This window comes from Girardinichthys multiradiatus, chromosome 18 (genome assembly GCF_021462225.1).
Source record: "Girardinichthys multiradiatus isolate DD_20200921_A chromosome 18, DD_fGirMul_XY1, whole genome shotgun sequence".
Classification (NCBI taxonomy): Eukaryota; Metazoa; Chordata; class Actinopteri; order Cyprinodontiformes; family Goodeidae; genus Girardinichthys; species Girardinichthys multiradiatus.
Genome location: NC_061810.1, coordinates 41,736,816 through 41,757,813, shown reverse-complemented (window position 1 = coordinate 41,757,813; position 20,998 = coordinate 41,736,816). Strand labels below are relative to the sequence as shown.

Genomic DNA, 20,998 nt, shown 5'->3' with positions numbered 1-20,998 from the left:
AAAACAACAAAAGCATGGTTCAAAGCCTCTCAAGAATAATAATAATAATAAGAAGAAGAACCCAAAAACACCCACAAATCATGACACTTATGGTCTCATCTTTGCTTTTTGCAGATGATATACTTCTGTTGGAGTCTCAAAGAGTTGGCCTTCAAACAGTAAACTCATCCTTTTGGGTCAGGAGTTAGTTTCTGTTTGAAGTGGAGGGACTGAAGCCATATTTATGAGTGATGGTGGGATGAAGTGGGGGATGGAAAGACGGATAGGAGGCTTCAGCTGAAGTAATGTCATTATTGTTCCAGTCATGGTACCAAAAGAGCTCAGCCACTATCAATGCACCATCCATCTACACTCTAAACCTCATCTATGGTCAAGAGATATGACCCAAAATACAAGATCCTGGATACAAGCAGCTGAAATACGCTTCCTCCAGAAGATATCTGAGTTCAGCGTCAGAGATAAGAGGAGAAACTTTGTAATCCACAAAAGCTATGAGGTTAACGGACAACTGAATCATTACTGAATTATTTTAGTTGCTTCCTTTACAAAATTTATGGAGGTTTAGGTCTTTCAGTGGCCTAGTACACTGGTTGGTTGTTACAGCTTTCTTTGAGTTCACCAAATCCCAAAAATGTAACAGACAAAAGATTTTATTGACAATCTAATGTAACAGGTTCAAGTTTATTAATTTTAAAAGCACTTTGCTCAAAGAATAATATGGGTATTTCATCTTATAATGTTAATGTTCTGAGGTCAATTCAGTAGGTCTGGATCTTTAGCTTTAGGTGCTGACAGCAGGTCAACAATCTAAAGGCAAAATAATACATTTCTGAGGTAATTTCATTATTCAGTTATTAGTCAAATTTTTACAAAACCTTCAAATGCCCTGAGCCCGAGTATGTCTCTGTGTGCCTGTGCTGTGTGTCACTGCAGTGGGACAATAACTCCACCTGGGGATGAATGAGGTCTGTGGTTGAGTTTTTTGTGTGTGTGTTTGTACAAGAGTGGAATAGAAGAGGAATCGTAGGGGACAAGGGAGGAGGAGCTGAGGGACGTGGGTGAGTGATTCTCCAGATGAGATCTAATATGAGAGACGAGGCATCCAAAAGAGACGTTTTCTCATGGGTTAACCTCATGAATACAAATTCACCCCCGCCCGCCTGCTCTGTTCGGGAAGGACGGATGCACCTTGCTTCAACCCATCATGGAGAAGCACAGCAGTCCTGTTTTTTTTGTTTTTTTTTTACTTTGATCCAATCACAAATCCTAGCTGTGGTGACTTCATGGCAGGTCTCATGAGTCATCCATTCATACATCTGTTTTGTAACTGAGTCTCTTCGCTCTGATTGTCATGGGTATTTATAATGACTGGGAGACCTTCTGCGCGCATGCTGGCTGAAAAAGTCAAACATTGCCAATGAAACACAGCAGGGGAGTTCGTTGAAGGAGGGAAACAATTGGTCTGCTTGTAGGTAATGACCACCAGGGTTATCTTGACCAGTTAGTGTGCAGGTAAATCAGTGTGTTTAGTTTCATTTTAAAGTGGCTTTGTCCATGAATGGGAGGACTTATGTGAACAATGCCTCATGATGTTTACAGATCTGACAAGCAAAGTCAGAGTTAAACTAAGTTTGCTTGTTCTAGAGCATACGGGGAAAAAGTGTGTGTGTGTGTGTGTGTGTGTGTGTGTGTGTGTGTGTGTGTGTGTGTGTGTGTGTGTGTGTGTGTGTGTGTGTGTGTGTGCGGAGGTGAGTATGTTGGTGAGAGAGATAGAAAGAGAGGGAGGAAAGGGGGAGGAGATACAAAAGGGAGGAACAGAGTGGAGAGGAAAGAAGACCGACACAGTGAGGAGGTTTAGAAACAAGAGGGAGTTATTGCCGGTGATACCAGTAAAGACACATACAGCTTGTTTTTTTGTCTTGCAGCCGCCAACTACTTTTCAGCAACCAGGGCTTGAAGTGCAGGGGAATAAGAAAGGGTGGTGTTTACCAGTAGAGGTCAGGCAGGCAAAGGAAAGAGAAGCATGTGGATGTTTTCAAGCTTATCTGACAGTGACAACAGGATGAGAATCTGAGAGGAAAGAACATGGAGTGAGCAGAAATACCTATAGAGACACAAAACACTTAGCCTAGTTGGTCTTGTAGGCAAACAGATAGAGACAAGGTAATTAGTCCCCTTTGCCTTTTTCTGTCCAAAGAAGTGAGAGCACGAGGCAAGGGATCGTAACACTGGAGCTCAAGGATATACCATGGACTCTGCATACATCCCACCACACCTGGACGTGAGTACTCCATCCTTATACACACACACACACCCACACACACACACACACACACACATACATATCTATCCGTCATGCTACAGGCCACAGGAACAGCGCTGCTGAAACCATTAGCCACTCTGGGGAAAAACACACACATGCAAACCCTCCCCTTAAACTTTTTTTTACTCAATCAAAATCTCATCCCAGTAAGGAACTTGTCTGAGAGTAATGCACCCATTATAGGTTCAAAGAGCGTAACTCACCACAGCTTCAGCATGCATAGCATGAATTGGCCCTTAGTGTTAACACTCATCAGATTTAATGCAAAAAGCAGAGGTGTTTTTCTTTTTTTAGCTGTCAGACACATACCCGGGGCAGTCTCTGAGCTTTCAGCAGCTGTGGGTTGGACATGTCAGTGTTTCCACTGATGCTGTTGAAGAGTTGCACCTTTAGCGAGGGCCTCCTGTAGACCACAACGCACTGCTAATGCCGAGACCTCCAAGCATGTCTGGCCAAGGAGATGAGCCACAAAAGGATGAAACTTATTTACGCTCTCGTACGACTTGCAGATGAGACCAAAGCAATGCGTCTTGGTTGATCAGTGTGGTGGAACAGGGGTTCTCCAGATACACTCAGCTCCTAAATGTCAGCTGTGTCTGTCCATTTACACGTACTTTTGTGTGCATGTGCTTAATGCTTCTGGCTGTTTCCAGGAGTCCTGCTCTGTTTACAGCATGTGTGTACATGTGTTTGTGTGTCTCTTAACAATCTTATAAATTTAAAAACGTTTTTCTTTTTATAAAAATTTGAACTTTTTCTTCTGCATAATAGATGAAAGTCATGCAATAAAAACTAGAGATGCATCATTAATGCTTTGTGAGGATTTTACCTGCTTAACCAATCTCACTTTTTCCTAAACACCTGCAATAAAAAGGCAGCATTCAAATTATGTTTTCCCAGCCTCCCTCCTGTGAGTGTAATTATTTATATGAGGATCTGAGGTGGAGTCATGTCGTGTGTGAGAGACCATCCGCTGTAACTAATGGGTACAGAGTTTGGCCGTCTGTATTAACAATCAGTGCATTTAGCTCAGCTAGCACTGTTAAATCAACAGTTTGTATTTTAGGAGAATTTCAACACTAACCTTAAAAGTAAGACTTCCAAAATGACTCCACCATTACCAGATCCATCATGTTCCATGGCAGACAGAGCCCAAAAACTCAAAATAATCAAACAGAACAACTTTGCTGGACTCTATTTAGCCTTTCTATGGAAAGTTTTGCTCTCTCTCGCTCACTCGCAGCCTGAAAGAATTAGAGACATGTTTCAACATGTACAAAATACAGTGACTGTTGCAAACTTAGCAACTTCGTAACTATATTTAGCAAGTTTTCTGTACACTTTAGCAAGTCATTTTTATAAAAAAAAAAGAGACTAGCAAATTTTATTGATTTTAGTAGAGCGTTTTGGAGATTAGTTAAAGCACATAAGATTTAAACTCTTCTCAATGAGCAGTGGGTGCTTCCATGGGCCCCTTATCCTGTCTCAAAGCACTGGAGTGACAGAGTCCTTCCACAGCAGTCCCTCCCAGCCCTTTGTGTGTGATAAATCACTGCATTTCTATTGCCTCTTTTTGATCCATTTAGACTGATAATGTAGATTATTCTCAAAATTATGTAAATAAATAATTACTTAAAGTAAAAACATTAATATTGTTTCATTGTCACCTCTTGTAACTTCCTAAGTAGACAATAGGGTTAAGAACCAAACAATCTCAGAAAACCTAAACTAAAAAACAAAAGATTTTAATATATTTTTGTAAACATGTCATATTAAGGGTTTTTTTTCTCACGCATTGTCACTTCAACAGTGTTATCCCCTAACCTACAGCATCCATTACTGTTACATGCAATTACATGCCAATGCCCAATTATGCATATTAGGCAATGACCTAAAACATCTTCTAAAAATTTAAGGACAGCCAAAAGATGCTTTTAAGGAATTAGCAACATTGAACACAATTTCCTGTTAAATAGCTTCTTACACCGACGTCCTTCCTTCGATGTCATGTTTAAACATTTCACTGGTACTGAAAATAGCAAGCTTTGTATTCTCTTCACTTGGCAACAGCATCCACAACGAAAACTGTTGTTTCACCTAATTATGCTGGCTGGTGAACATGCATTTCTAAGAAAAACTAATTAAATACAGGGAACCATTTTTCTGTTATATTCTTGAGCATGCAATCTCATGGCTTTGGAAAAGTAGCAATAATGAAATGAAATGCTTGTATGTCACATTTTGGCTTGTGAGGTTGTTTGACCCAATATTTCCTTAACTATTTGTTCAGAGAGCAAAATGAACCCTGTGGCATGTTGTTGCACATATCGAGTTCAGAAAGAATAGGATGGCTGCATTTAACAATGTGAGCCCAGAAGAGGAGAGGAGGGGATTAAATCAGAGAGAGTGAAAGAAGGAATTTGGAAAAAGAAACACGGGAAGAACAACAGGAAGGGAAAGTTAGGGGACCAGGCGTAACATGAAGACAGCGGTGGTGGATAAATTAGCCGGCTGCGGTGACATGCCGGCCCCCCAGCCTAGCACAAGTGTGCTGCGCTCTTCCGTAAAAACACCATTCATTTAAGACTTCGGGGGGAAAAAAAGAAAAACAATAATAGCGGGCAAAGGAAGGGGAGCAACTGATAGGGTAATGGGGACGTGATGCAGAAAAGCATAAAGCAAGATATTTCAAACACATGACGGCAATGGACAGAGGAGAAAGGTGGGGAAATATGGAACAGGAGAACATCTGAGGTTAAATTTAAAAAAGACAAAGCATGTTTAACCAGCTCTATAGGACAACACAAAGGATGAAGCTACAGGATAAAGTTCAAGGAATGCAGAGAGGAAGGAGGAAGGGGAAAGGGAGCAGAGTTTGAAATAAACAGATAAAAAGAGAGGCCAACGTCAGAGGTCAGAGGTTTTAATCAGCGAGTTCAGAAAGATACAGTGTCGGAGCATTAGCAGTGCTGACCCGCTGCACGCCAGGGTCACACTTCTGTCTACTCACAACGTCAGGTTAAAAAAGGTGGAAGAACACCCGTGCTTGACTCTAAACCTTCATACATCTCTTTCACCTTATCTATGACCCTTTAATTACAGAGTTCACCCCCCAAACATTTCATTACTTCAAGTTCAGGCCAGACTCTGGTTGACAAGAAGAAAAGGTTCACATGAAACTCCCACGTTAGGACCGAATGTATTTTACAGTGTTTAAAACCGTAAAACCGTGGTATTTATATTAGGAAAACATGTGATTGTGAAACTGTTGCTGAATATTACAGTAATGGCATCGATCATGATTAACCTATATTTTCTTTCTTTTCCCTTTTCACAACGTCCCCACCACTCTTTGTGAGCTTTAGCATCTTTGTTGCTAAAATATACATCAATGAACATCAGGGCAGGAAACATATTTCCCACTGGCCAAAAATATTGTTTGCATGCAGAATTTGCATGCATGACTCTTAAAATATAATACCCTGCCAAATATTGAAACCAAGCAGTCCTTTCAGATCAATTTTGCACAAATTGATATTGTGATTATGAATCCAATTCAATATCTTCTGCAGCTCTCATTGTTAACATACATAGAATTGAGTATAAATGCCAGGGTTTAAAGGTATTGTACGTTTGACATCATCTAACTGTTACTGCTGCTGCTAAAATAAAATAGTATATCAATGATCACAGTCACATAAATATTATCAACAATATGTTATTAGTATTTTTAAATATAAATCAAACACCTACTACATTTTGTTGTAGTTTTTAAGTTCCTATTATGAAGAATGTTTTTATTTTTTGTAGTTCGGATCCTTATTAAATAACAATTGTCTAACAAACTCATATTAAGATTAACTAGTCTGTCCCAGCCTGTTTAAAACGTATCTGTCGTTCAAAAGTAAATAAAAAGAAAATTTAAAAAAGAAATTTTATTTTCCATGACACAACTGTCTTTGTGTTTTTGAGCCAGAATATTTTAAAACAACAGAACTTGGCTTTCTCTTACACGGCACAAAAGGGCAATAGACTTCTTGCAGCCTGTGACTAGCAGTGTGCAGCAACAGGTGGTGGGGCTGTGGTGCGTTACTCTATACAGTTACAGAAAACTCCTGTCACCCTAGAATTTTCTCATTAAAAGGACTTTGAACGAACAAAGTGATGGAAAATGTGAGCTGTTTTAGAGTGATCAAGGAAAGCCTTCCCCCTCTTTCTTTTCCTCATTTCTCAGCCTCCAGCAGGCTCAGACACACCTTGCTGTGTGACAGCCAAACCTTTGTACCTCAGAGTCACTTGGGTGGTTTTGTTGGTGAGGAAAGTACAGGAGAGAGAGGTGGTGTTGTTGTCCTTAATCTGCTTGACAAGCTTCCAGAGCATAAGGGAGAGGCCGTCCAGCAGTGTCTAATCTGTAATTGTCCTCTGCTACGCTGCCTCAGGTGTAACAGCTCAGGGTGGAGCTGCTAGAGTTTAATGGATACCCAGCAACAATCCCACGGTAGGAGGTGGTTCATTTTCCCATGCCTGCCCTTTGAACTGTGCACTGTTTGAACAACATGCATTAAAATATACACACCTTCACACCCATGACCTATTTCTTACCTCTATCCTGACAGTGTGGCAAGATTGAGAGTCATTACAGCATCATTATATGTTTACTCACCTATAAACACCACTGTTATCTCACTGCAGAGGCCCTAATTGATTCTCTGTCCCCTACAGAATTGAGATAAGGAGATAGAGGTGAGAAAACTGGAGATATGAGAGTGCTCAACCAAGGAAAGATATTACACCAAACCTGAAGCGCTTACACTGACAGGAATCTGCATTTCTCTAATCAACTGAGGATAACTTAGGGCATTATATTCGGCAAAAATTTGTTCTTTTCATTGCTGATATTGTCTTTCACCAGTCCAGCTTTTGTCCATTTCACTGACCTTTAGGCACTTCCCTTACCTTGTTCCAGTCAGCAGACCTATTACTAAGCTGGCTTGTAATTACCCTTTGTTATTAACACCTTCACCACAAAGAGGCAGGGTGTTATCCAGGTCATGGTGGTGTGTGACCCCATTTTGGAGTCGAGTGGTTCCCGCACTGAAAGAATGTCATGATCTGCCTGTATTAGGTATTAGTTTGACTTCCTAGTCTGTTTTCCCTTACATCCTTCAGTTGCTGTTATTCTAGTTCATGTTTAGATTCATTATTTCATCCTTGTGTTCAGATTATTTTCTTGGATTCCTGTGTTAGATGTGTTAGATTATATTTTTCTTATAGGTCTGGTCCCCCACCCCGCACTAATGTTGTTTAATTAGCCTCATTGTTTACTTGTTTCTGTTTACTTAGATGTTTCCTGTTACCTTCCTGATCATCCATGTTAATTAGTCAATCTCTCTCAGTTACCTTTAGTCTCTCTCCCACCAGCTTATCCTGATTCCCCTCTGGTTAACTCCCTTTGTTCACTGGTCTATTCTCCTCTCTCCCTTAATATTTATACTGCCTATTTTGTCATTGTTCTCCATTGGTTCCTCCTGTACAGTACCCTGATTTCTACCTGCTCTATGTTCGTTATCTCGTCTGTCATTATTATTATTATTAAAATTTATAGGAGGCTCATCTACTCACCATACTTCTCCTAAGTGTTGCTCTGCACATTGGTCCAATAGGAACACAACACAGCACGACATAGAGTAAGAAACTCCAATGTGGCATCAACAGATCCAAATTATTCAATGTTAAAAAAAAACATTTCTGGTACTTCAAGTTCTGTATTAGTTGAAGCAGGCAGATTTAGCTGCGATTCAGTAAGTGTAAATAATCCATACTCCTGATGCTTAAATTTGAGGAAGCAAAGGTTCAAAAAGAGCCAATGTGCACAATGATTACAGAAAGCATCCTCCACATTTATTTGAACACCTGCTTAAGATGTATAAAAAGCCTTCAAAGAAACTATTCTTGCAGTAAAATATTCTTACACTGAAATTAATTTGCTGCCCTTCTCTAACAGACAGCTTTAAAGATGGTTTTTTGTGCCTCTCTTACCATCAGAATCACTGTGTAAGATGGCAAGATAACCACACTCACTTGTTTGTTTCAGTTGCTGTTGTGTTAAATTTTTCTTTTACATTTCTGACTATAGATGTGGAGATGTTTTTGTAAGTAGCTATTTTTTGGAAGCTACCTACTGCTAGTCAGCACACATGTGCCTTGTTAAAACAGCATGTTCTCTTGTCTTGTCAGTTTTGAATAGTACCTAAAAGAAAAGGTCATGTTTAAATTTGTCATTGTTATTATTTCATTATTATTATTACTTAGAAAATATTCAGTTTGAATTGATGATTTTGTCTTGAAACAGGATTCTATTTCCTCCATGCAATAAATATACTTAAATTCAAGGTTTTTCCAAAATTTTAGTGTGAGATTATAATTCATTAATTAAAAAAATAATAATTTATTTCATCTTTACCTGCATAAATGGGAAGGGCACTATTTAGAATACCTTATGTAAAAAGTGATTATTAAGCACCATTATTTCTACTTTATAAAACAAAGACGCTCATCAAACCTACATTTCTCCACAAAAACCATGAAAACCAGATTCCTTATTTTACACACTGGTGTACAATCCAATCCTGCACAGTCAACTTGCAACAGAACCTGTACACGTATTTTAGTCTTATTTTTCATTTAGTTATAGTTTCTGGACGAGTGAAGAAAAAAGGAAGAGTGAAATGTTACTTTGACTGGAGATGGAATTCAGATTTATAACTGATTAGTTGCGCTTCAGCAGACAAGCTGTTACGGGCCTTGTCAGCATTCCCTATAAAGGGGATGTCTATTTTCATCTAGAAGAGCAAATAGTGACCCTGCCTGTAAGGTTCAGTAAGCAAAAAGCTTTCTTTGAAAGCAGGCCATCTTGACAGAGCAGTGCTCCACAAAGCTGGGGTCATAAAGCTTCACGCTAAATTAATTAATTAATTAATTAATTTTAAGAAAAAGATCAATTTTAATGTATTTTTATCATATTTTTTACACGTTACATTTGTTACATGTATGTAGGTATGTAACTCGTAATGTATTTATAAATCAATAAAAATTGTGTATTGGTTTTTGGTGCTGTTTGTGTTGCCATTATTTGGCATTGTATCTCTTGATTGAGTTGGTTTTAAGTTTTGGAAAAGGTAGCTAATATTTGGGGAACACTCATTTAAAAGAACATATTGAGACTCTTCACCACAATACTTGGTACTTGGTCAATTTAACTTGTAAGGTTATTGGTTCTTTCTTACCAGTCAAACACAAAGACAAATGGCAAAGATGAACTTTCAAAGAATAAGGACTTTTAATTGGAATGTATGTACCTGACTTTTGTGAAGTGCCTTGAGACGGCATGTGTTGTGAATTGGCGCTATATAAATAAACTGAATTTAATTGAATTGAATTGAATTGACCCTAAAACACTGATCCATCAGCATGGAACACCTATATAGAAGTTGCCACTACTGCTATATGTTTTTCTCATAAACAAAGAAATCTAAAGAACTATCCATCAAAGCTGCAAGTTTTATTAAGATCTATTATCTGGCACTTAGGAAATGTTCTCCTCACTCCCTCGAATGCAGTTAAAGTTATGGAAAGCTACTGAATGCTTTAATACCTTTATTCGCCTGTGATTTGAAGGGGAAGAGAAAAAGCATGCAAGTCATGTGTCATTGTGTCATTGTGGCAGGTCTTACAACTCCATAACATGCCATCAAACTCAACAACCTCTGATTAATGCTAGAAGTTTTGATGCGGAGCGTGCTAAGATCTTTGACAACAAACACATGAGATGATTATATTCCAGCTCGAGGCTGCCTAATTGATCCTGCCGAGGTGTCCGGTGAGATAAATGAGCCTTGCGGGTATGGAGCTTCACCATAAATTAGTAAAAGAAAAATAAAACAAAGTCAGCAGGAATAACAAACTAACAGCTTTGCATGGATTTATGGACAGTCGATTTCTTGAACATATGCCACATGAAGGCTGAAGACTAATGAGAAACTAGTGTGTCCAGGAAGCAAAGGGACATGAGCATGATATACAGAGAGCTGGAACACCTTGTAAAGGGCTATCGTTTTTGCAGATTTCTCAACCAGTGCTTTATTTTGTCATTATGTCATATGATTTCTTTGCTTTTTTGTATTAAACAGAAATGGTCCAGAAACAAACATTTAAGACACCTAGGGTAACTTGTAAAAATATCCAATACTCAGCTTTTCTGCATTTTTTCATAGATTAACAACAAACCTCAGTGTTTGATTAGGATTTTATGTGAAAACAACTAAAACAATGTATACATTTGTATTTAACCCACTGTACTTCCATGCCTCGAAATAAAATCCAATAAAATCAATTACCATCAAAAGTCATCTACTGAGTGAATACAGCCCGTATGAGATTTATTTAATCTCATATGAGCTGTATTCACTACTTAATACAACTCGTTAATCCAACTCTTCTTATCTTGTATTATTTTTAAGCAGTATCAAATATTTACAATGACATTTACTGAAAATATCTTACATAAATCTCATAGAATCTAACATTAACCTTAATTTATCATTGATCCAAAGCATCTTCATTATTAAAGTAAGCCAGACTCACAAAAAGAGAAGTTCAAAAGACATAGAGCAGAAATAATCAAACAATAGCATGGTGATCTCTTTCATAGTTTAATATGAACAATAAGGTAAAGCTGAGCTTACTGTTGCCTGCTTCTGGCATCGAGGATATGATAACTTCTGGTAGTTTGTTAGAGAGCATTAATCAAAGAAGCAGACATATGCCCCTTGGTAACCTTGGAGGACCTGCAAAGCACAATGTTATGTATGACAAAAAACAGTCTACATGAACCTAAACACACTATCCATATGGTGACACATAGTGGTGGCAGCATCATGCTATGGGGAGGTTTTTCCTCAGCAGGGTCAAGGAAGCTGGACAGAACTGATGGGAAGATGGTTTGAGCTAAACACATGACAATCATGGAAGAAATCTTGTTAAAGGCTATAAAAACTTTCACCTTCCAGAAGGACAATAGGCCTAAACATGGTTACAATGGTTTAGATCAAAGTTTGTTCATGTGTTAGAATGGTCTAGTCAAAGTCAGGACCCAAATTCACCTGAGAATCTGTGGCAAGACATGACAACTGTTGTTCATAGAGACTTCTCATCCATTCAGACTGAACCTGAACCATTTTGGAAAAAAAATAAATGTTAAAAATATCAGTCTATATGTGCAAAGCTGGTGGAGACACACCCTAGGGCACTTGCAGAGAAAGGTGATTCCAGAAAGTGTTGACTCAGGGAACCTGAATACAAATACATTTTTATTTTATCAAATATCTGTAAAAATCTGCATTTGTCTGTAAAATATATATGTAAAAATAATTTTCCTTCCACTTTGAAACTATGCATTACTCTGTGTTAGTATATCAGATGAAATTTTAATAAAATACATTAAGGTTTGGGGTTGTGCAAAATGTTAATGTAAAGCTAGTTTCTGAAATAAATAACGGCCTTCTCCTTCAGGTCCACCATGCTCCCTGCTAACCTCCTGCTCCTCATGGTCTTGCTGCTACCTCAAGCCTCGTCTGGTCGCCAGGGTGGAGAATCCAGCGAGACTAACAATGGCAGGGTGCCCCCATCGACTTCCTCACCATCGCCTACGGCAGCACTGCCAGATCCTGGTCTGGCACAGACCATCCAGTCTCTCCTCCTGAGCCGACTGGGCCTACAGTCTCAACCCAAACCCAGGCCTGGAGTGCCTGTGCCGCAGTACCTCCTTGATCTTTATCGCTTCCACCAGCAGCAATACCATCTACTAGAAGACCCATCGTTTAGCTTCCCCAGCCATCACATTCAGCAGGCTAACACTATTCGCAGCTTTCATCACAGTGGTAAGCTCACTGATGCTCCATCATTGTTCCAGCACATTTTAACAACTTTAGGATTTCAAAGGATATAAATTAATTATTTTTTAGGTTTATACAGTCAAAGAGTAAGTAAGTATACAGCGAACAATCCAAGGAAATATCTAGTAACATGTGGCTGATAGAAGAAATCACTTTCAAATGTACATACAACCAAATTTAGCTCAAATCTTAAAGCTTTCAAAGACATTATGTCTGTTTATTTCCAGTCATTCAGCAGAACATTCCAATCAAAATATACATAATAAAGAAAAGACTTTTTACCCATTTCAGTATGGGCAAGTGAAACTGAAAGAAACAGAAAGTCCCAGTATTTCCTCATATATAAAAACAAGCCAGTAACTGTTCCTCCTAGTGGCCAGAGCAGCCATCCCACAGGAGAGTATAACTCATAGTGATGTGTCAGTGCTTTAACGTTAGTGATGAACTTGAGAGCAGTAGTGTCAACCGTATGAAGACAGTGAGGAAAAGCGTCTTAGATAGATAATATCTCTATAATCCAATACAGTTAAAATTGCTGCCGCTTTTTACACTGAAAGAAAAACAAAGCTTATTCGAAAATGAAAACACATTAGCCTCGGCTTCTTCACAAGTTTCTCCACATGGGGGTTAAAAGTTTTGATTTCATTTCCCTCCAGAGTGTTCACTATAGGGGTTATTTCCAATTGATTTCTGGATTTGGAAGGCAGCATAAGTGTGGTGTTATCTGCATTGACAATGAGCTTCAGTTATAATACTGGGTTGTGGATAATTTCAAAGGCTTTCTGTGGTGAATCAGAAGCCTGAAGAAGTTTTGATGCACGACAGTAAATAACTGTGTCACCACCGTAAAGATGCAAATTGGCACCTGACACATTCAGACCCAGATCATTTATGTAGATAATGAGAGGGAACCAAGTACTGAACCTTGTGGCACCCCCTTGTGGACAGCAACAAATTCAGAACACAGACCATCAAATTTCATGCACTGAGTTCTGTTAGTGAACCAAGCAATTTCTTTTTCTGAAAACCCTGAATAAACTTAGACTGAATGTTATGTTTAAGTTTTAAAATCTAATGGTTGATAGTTTCAAAGGCTTTAGACAAATCTATAAAAAGTGATGCACAATTTTGTTTCATATCAGGTGCAACAAGAATATCGTTACCACCTTCATTACAACTGTAATATGATTTTTTTTTTTTTCAAAAGTCTGACTGACATTCTACTAAAATAGTGTTGGAATAAAAAATACCTTGCTAACAGAAGCTTCGCAAATTTTAGCCAATGCTGATAGAATGGATATTGGTCTGTGATTATTTAAAATTGTTGGATCATAAGGTAGAATAGAATAGAAATAGAATAAAGTAGAATAGAATAAGGTAGAATAAAAGATGACTTCCATACAGAGGGAATTTCATTCTTTTCCACTGTGTGGATAAGAAGATATGCAAGGGGCTCAGTTTCGCTACCAGTTTCAAATAAATCTGATCAATAAATCAATTTTAATATCAGATAACATAAACTCTGCAAGTAAAAACAAATTAAAAATAAACTAACTGAAAGGTTACAATACCATTTCTAAGGCTTTGGGACACCATTATCCACAAAACTGAGAAAACATTGAACAGTGGTGAACCACAATTACCCCAAAAAAACACAGACAACTCATCCAGGAGGTCTCAAAAAACCCAGAACATCTAAAGCTCTGTAAATATCCGTTTCCTCAGTTAGGTCAGTGTTCATAATTCAAAAACATGAAAGAGGCTAGGCAGAAATGGCATCCATGGCAAAAGTTGTAGGAAACAAATTGCTGCTGGGCAAAATAAACACAAAGGCCCATTTCAGTTCAGGCAAACTAAATCTTCATAATCCCAAGATTTGCAGTATAGTGACAATATACTGCAAATGAGAAAAAAGAGGAACTTTTTGGAAGGTGTGCATACGATTGAGATGCTATGGTGTGATCATAAACAGACCATTCATGCCTGAAAACTCTCTAGTGTGGCTGAATTAAAATCATTCTGCAAAACAGAGAGACAAACTTCATCCACAGGAATTTAAAATATTCCTTGGCCAGTTATCAAAAAATACTTGATGGCAGCTCGGGTATTGGGTTTAGGGAGCAATTACTTAGGGTGAGCCTGGTTTAAAAAGCTTTTTCCCCTCATTATACCTGTGTTACCAAGTCAAGTAGCATTAGGGGTAAAATCAGTTGGGCCCTTCTTGACCTCTCTTCCTTTCATGTTGCCATTAATTCCAACACAAGTCCTGAAATTAGAGCCTGAAACTGAAGAGCTTTTTACAAGAAAATTACATCCTGTTAGGAATTTATTGTCTCTATTTAACACAGCTTGTTGTGTCATTATCTGCTTAGGAAACCTGTTCTATCAAGGCCTGTTTGTTTAAACCAGGGAAAGTTACATCAGAACACACCTAGAATCATCTCTAATTGTTCGGGTCAAGGAGAAAATCCTGAACCTTTTGAAGATTACAATTACTTAAACATAATGAAAAGCAAATGGTCGCAGTATTGGGGCTGTTGGGCTTCCCTGTTGGTGCTTCAGACATGACTTTGATGAATAATGTACTCACTCAACCAAATTATGAAAAAATGTGACAGGTATGAAGCCCCACTTGAAGGGAAAATGTGTTTAAACTCACTTTTTGGGTTATTTATTGTAACATTTTTACCACCCGTTTCACTGCTGGGTCAGCAATGTCTCTAAACGGGTCCTGAGACTCCATGGTAACCATCTGATTTACAGCCAGCTTTATGACCTCCATTATTACTTCTGAAATTTACAGCAGGTCCAGATCACAATGACTTAAGCTATGTAGCTAACCCGCTGCTGACTCTGGGAATTGTTTTACCTTTCGCCAAGAAATAACTCATCTGATGATGTATCTACAAGCGAAAGGTTCTTAAACCCTGACAGCATAAGTTTCTTCTTTGAGAAGGTTAGAATCAACATTTTCCATTTGCCAAAGTCCCGTAGGACACCTACAGGATCTGTTGTATGACCCTCATGGGTGGACAGGTCCAGTCCTCACAGGCCTGTTACCTGCATGCTGCTTGTTTCAACACACCTGACTCAAATCATTACATTATTTGTCGGCTCCTGCTGAACTTGGTCGCAGCCTGAGGAGACAACTCAATGTTTTGAAGCAGGTGTTGGATCAGACACATCTAAAACTTGCCCTCGAGGACTGGAGCTGCCCTCTTCTGGTATATATTTTCCAGACATTACTTTAGATCAGTGATGTGTGGAGAGACCAGTCCTTGAGGGTGGGTGTCTTGCACGTTTAAGATGTGTCCCTTCTCCAACACAACTAATTAATATGGTTTATTTACAACAAATCATTAAGTTCTGCTGAGGCCTGCAAATGACCCATATTTTTGATTGAGGAACCAGAGAAACATTTAAAACATACAGGACAAAATCATGCCATTGAACAGTACTCATATTTACTCTATGCAAATGATCCAAGTTTACTTATATTGCTTTTTTAACATGTTTAAATCAAAGTTTTATTTATTCCTGTATTAGTTTTATTAGCTTACAATGTCTCTTTGTAAAAACAAACAGGTCAAGCCAGTGACATGTTTCCAAAGCTATAGTTTTCATTTTCATGGGGGTGCAGTTTAAAATGCTTAGTAATGCTTATTATAGTACACTAATTAACTGAGTTACAGAAATGCCTGTACTTGGCGATATTTTAGAGTATATGTGTGATACTAATCATCTCTTCCTCCTTAGTTAAATTTAAACACCAGAGACACTAAGAATAAATGCTAAAACATTTTTAAGTTACAGGAAGCTAACAAAGCAGGCAGTCATTGTTTCACTGTATTCTTAGCTTGTGTTTTTACTGTTTATTTGACAATAAATTTCTTGTATCTTAAGTAAATGCATTTTTATATTGACAGAGAGCAATATGTTGTTGCTGATGATACTAAAACAGTTCAGACCTTAAAAATAACAGCTATTTGTTTTCTTTATTTATTGTCCAGCCACATTAAGCCTGTTTCCTCCCTTCCCCTTTCCCTTTCAGAGCCCCTTGGCGACAGTACCAAAGCAAAAGATCAGACAAGAGTGCACATTTCCTTCAATATCTCCTCCATTCCTGAAGATGAAACGGTTCTCTCTGCTGAGCTTCGGTTACTCCGCAGTGACACCGCATCCCTGGGCCCTGGACCCCACAGATTAAACCTGTACCTCTCTAAACATCATGAGGATCCTGAGCCTACTTTGCTTGAAACAAGGTTACTCAATAGCCTCCATAGCCATAAAGCTGGTGGTTTCTGGGAGGCATTTAGTCTAAATGCGGAGCTCCTACAGAAGGCCCATGGTGGGACTGGCAGTTTGGGCTTCCTGCTGGAAGTCAAACCTGAAAAAAACACCAGCTTGCCTGACCAAAGCTACTCTTCTGGTGCAGGTGATGATCAGGCAGAGCAACACAAAGAGAGACACCTGAGGGTGTGCAGGTCTGTGGGGCAGGACGATCACAGCTGGGCCCAGGAGAGACCCCTCTTGGTGACCTACAGTCATGATGGCCATGGAGAGCCTTTAGTCAAACATGGCAGGAGAACATCTGGTAATAGCAAGTGGATTAAGGCTAGAAAGGGGTTAAACATAAAGACCAAGAAAACCGGCCAAGGCCACAATAGAGACCAAGGCTGGGGAAAGGGCAGAAAAATTGGTTATTCTATGAAGAGCTGGGGGGATGATAAAGGAGTAGTAAGCTGGAGCGATCGTGGAAGGGTGAAAAGAAATGGGGGTCCAACTAAACTGAAGCGACTTTCCCGTGGCAGGTGCCGGCGTCATCCTCTATATGTAGATTTTAGTGATGTGGGCTGGCACAAGTGGATCATCGCACCTAGCGGCTATGATGCCTTCTTCTGCCTGGGAGAGTGCCGTTACCCTCTGGCTGACCACATGAATGCCTCCAGCCATGCTGTGGTCCAAACCATGGTGAACTCTGTGAACGGAGCAGTGCCCCGGGCATGCTGCGTCCCTACCTCCCTCAGCCCCATCGCCCTGCTCTACCTGGACAATCACGACAGAGTCGTGCTGAAGAATTACCAGGACATGGTGGTGGAGACCTGCGGCTGCTGGTAGAGGAGCCAGAGGGCTCAGACAGCGTGACACTGACAATGGGCCATTAAAGAAAAAAAGAGGAAACTAAAATGGCAGATGGATGGGAGGAAGAAGCAGAAAGAGACAGCCAGAAAACTGCAAACAGAGACTGAAAGAAAAGTAGCAATTAGAAATATGAGCAGACAGGAGAGAGAGAATGGGATAGAGCAGCTAAGTTTTATCAGCAACAAGAGATTAGACTGAAAGGGAGAAGTTGAAGTAAAAGAAAATTTGAAAGAAAGAACACGCTACAAGTAGATGAATGATAAGCAGACATAGTGATGACAGAATAAACTGCCAGGAGCGATTCTCTATTAACCATTTTGCAATTTTGCAGCTGTTTACATCATTCACTGCCAGTCTACTAGTTCAACTGTGAGAAGCCAATGCTTTAACATCAAATGCTTTAACAACAGAAGGTGTGTTAATGACTGTAATGTGTCGGAAGGCACAGGTAAAGGAAGGCAGTCAAACTCTTAAGTAGTAATAGGAGCCACTGATGGGCAGAGATGGAGACTCGAGTTGCATGTGAATTGCAGAAACAATGACTTCAGACTTGACACAGACTCTACAGGCCAACGACTCAACTCAGACTCGAGGTCTGGGACTTGAGTTTCATGAACTATCTTTAACTCATGTAATCAAGAGAAAAAGTAAGCTAGTCAATGTTGTTCTTTTGAATAAATAACACTGAGCCCTCTGTGATACCATAGTGTACACAAATGACGATACAAGAATTGTCTTTAACACGTCTGAACAGTATGTGCCAGTAAAAGGTGCTTACGGCAGCTTTCATTTTCGCCGAGATGTTCATTTTATCCTGGTAAAGGGTTTGTTTAATTTATTAACCTTCATGTTTAACAGACTGCGAGCTATTAATGGTTCATAACAACCTCTTCCTGTCAGCAGTATCATTCCATAATGAAAATAACTTAACTTCTGACACCTTATTCTCCCACTGGTAAGGTGGCACCATGACAAAAACACTTTGACTTCTTCGGTATAAAAGCATTTCCAGTTATGTTTAGTTAGATATTTCATATTCTTTTTTATTTACTCACTTTCTATTCTACCTTGGTACCATAAAACCTTTACTGTTTAGACACAACAACAAAGCTTTTAAATGTAGATTTTTGAACATGGTTTCCAATACATTCCTGCTCATTCTACAACTAAAAAAAAAAAGCCAGTAACCTTGTATAATCTGTTGTATAGTAAAGCATAAGGCTATTTGAACTGTGGGATTAACAGGTGATAACTAGACAAATACAATTTAATGAAAAGCATTTCCTGTTAGATGTATTAAGAAATTTGACATTACCCCTGTTTCAGCACATTTTCTTTGAACCCAAGTGCATATTTAGATTTCTTACTCAGGTAAATATTGTCGTCATTTTTTGCCACCTAAACTCCAAGAGCCTGTAACCACTTATTCTTTTCACAATAAGCAGCTTGACCTTACTTCCAGTCAATGCTAGTGTCATTCATTTGGCGCGGAAACTAAGAAAATACTACGTGTCGCTGCATGTATCCATTGGTAAAACCATGTGGGGGGTAAAATTAGGACACAGTCTATTGCTTTAATATAATAACGCCATGAATACACATCAAAACACATTTTGTCCTTGCAAATAGCACATGAAAACAAAAATACACAGTAAAACATTTTCTTACCTGATAGTCTTCATTATTATAAGACTTGTTTTATAAATGGCAATTCTTCACTCCATATCTATACATTTATACATGATTTTTCAGGCTCTATATTATAAGGATCTGCCTTCAACACTCCCCCTGTAATCAGAAAATTGTGCTTTGAAGTTACTTACCTGCTTATCTAAAACAGCGAAACAGGTTTATCTGTAGTTGGTCGGGCACCAAAATATATTCTTTTAAAACCTCACCACAAAGTCCATTGGCATTCTTCCATTTGTATAGTTGTACTCTAACCACTATAATCAATGAAAACTTTGAATGATAAGACTCACACAGATTTTGTTGCTGCATTAAATATTGTTTCTTCATAATTTACAAAAATAATTCATAGCAGTATACCGTTTTTTTTAATTAAACTGGACACGCTGAACAGATTTTAAAGATGTTAAATGATTATGCATTAAATTAGACATAAAGATCATGATTTGACAGAGGTTCTGTGTTTTAGAAAGACTAGACTCCATGCATCCGATGTGAGGATGTTCCTTTCTACCATCACAGACTTGAGACTTGACATGGACTTGGGACCAAAGACTTAAGGGTCAACTTGGACTTGGGAAAAATAATATTTGTCCGCATCTCTGTCCTCGGGATACATTTAAGCTCCTGTGCAACATTCAAACTATCCTAGTGTACTTCTGCCTGACTTGACCTGAATAATCGACTGCATTTGAAATATGACGACGGCACCAGCATGGCATTAAAAACTTTGTGCTACAGTGTTTTGTCTGCAGTATTTGTATTAGAAGAAGGGTCCATTTGTTTCTATGAAAGCTAATATAATGAATTACTGTACCATACAAGCAAACTACATCACAAGCTATTTAAATAAATAATGCTGAGGAATTAATATGCTATTATTTGAATGTATTGCTATCATTATTATTTAAAAAAAAGAATTTTGTAAATTTATTTTGCAAAAATTCATGTAATGGTTGTGTCATGATTTTTACATAAATAAGTGAACTCTAAGTTAAGACACATTATGTAAAGAAGCAGCAGTATGGTGTATTTAATCTAGAAAATATTTAAAATACCTGCACTCTTTAGAGTATACAGCAAACATGAAAGCCTGCCAGCCACATGAAGTACCTAATGGTAGCTTCTACAAATGTTTAGTGTGATGAAATTAACAGTGTTTGACGCTTCCCATGCCTTTTGGTGTGCAACACATCATAGCAGACAAATGTGGTATTACCTCTAGGAACTGAACTAACACATCAGTTGAAAGCTCTGTGTGTTCTAGCTGCTAAAGTGTGTAACACAGGTGTCTTTGCTATAGCTGTGTTTGCATGTGTATGATGTGATGGATAGTAAAACTCGGCCTTTAGTGCCTTTTAAAACAGGGGCTTTAAACTTGTTCTCTGCTGAGCTTCGTGAGTGTTTTACCGTGATCCATTTTCCTCTATGAATGGAAACATTTAAGCAATAGCTTGTAAAGTGTTTGCCAATATACCTCTAATAAACAGACCAAGCAGAACAACTGTCAAGTGACTTTTCTTTTGCATCAGCCATTTGTTTTTTCTTTACAATCTTTTTGTTGGTCAGGGACTGGCTTAGTATCAAAATCAGGTGGAAAAAAAGACTGTGGCAAAAGGTCCCACAGAAAGTAAAGATCTAAATGTTTGTATTTAGAACAAAGCAATTAAGAAAGCAGCTTCCCATTTCTATACTAAAACAGCTGTGAATTTTAGAAAGACGTTTAAATGTCCTCCTGCTAAAGCAGTCCATTTTTCTTAGGCATTACCTGATGTTTTACAAGAAACATTGATCTCAGTCATCAATGCATAACTCCCAAGATACAAGTAGAGATACCAAATTATCCAATTCGTATGTAAGCTTCTACGTTGAAGATTAATTTGTTGATTTG

At 38.5% G+C, this 20,998-nt stretch overlaps 1 protein-coding gene across 1 annotated transcript; it reads left to right on the top strand.

The window, feature by feature from the left end:
* Nucleotides 1-1,836: 1,836 nt before the first annotated feature.
* On the top strand, nt 1,837-20,608 carry bmp16 (bone morphogenetic protein 16). The gene is made up of 3 exons (XM_047392719.1): nt 1,837-2,281; nt 11,894-12,261; nt 16,328-20,608. The coding sequence occupies exons 2-3, from the start codon at nt 11,901-11,903 to the stop codon at nt 17,392-17,394; spliced, it is 1,428 nt and encodes a 475-aa protein (XP_047248675.1). The 5' UTR covers nt 1,837-2,281; nt 11,894-11,900; the 3' UTR covers nt 17,395-20,608.
* Nucleotides 20,609-20,998: the final 390 nt, after the last annotated feature.